General features: G+C 67.3%; 1 protein-coding gene across 1 annotated transcript in view; it reads left to right on the forward strand.

Moving 5' to 3' along the window:
- LOC119587096 (glycine receptor subunit beta-type 4-like) overlaps positions 1–257 on the forward strand; it is a gene marked incomplete in the record, with an annotated part of 188,116 nt that overhangs the window by 184,080 nt on the left and 3,779 nt on the right. Inside the window, 1 exon segment of the mRNA XM_037935845.1 lies at positions 32–255. Coding sequence (XP_037791773.1) covers positions 32–255 — 224 coding nt within the window.

Genomic DNA, 257 nt, shown 5'->3' on the forward strand with positions numbered 1-257 from the left:
CCAGGCGTCCTAACCTCACCCGCCCTTGCAGCCTTCGTGTTCAGCGCCCTCCTGGAGTTCACCCTGGTCAACTACCTGTGGCGTCGCCGCCCCCTGGGGGAGTCGAGGACCTCCACGGGCCCCAACGGCAACTGCATCCGCTCCTACAACTCGCAGAAGTTCCCCTGCGGGACGCCAAGCCCCAACGAGTCCAAGACGGTGGTGGCAAGCCTGGCCAACTCCCCCGGCCTCACTCCTGTCGGGGGCGCTGAAGCGGT

This window comes from Penaeus monodon, chromosome 22 (assembly GCF_015228065.2).
Source record: "Penaeus monodon isolate SGIC_2016 chromosome 22, NSTDA_Pmon_1, whole genome shotgun sequence".
Taxonomy (NCBI): domain Eukaryota; kingdom Metazoa; phylum Arthropoda; class Malacostraca; order Decapoda; family Penaeidae; genus Penaeus; species Penaeus monodon.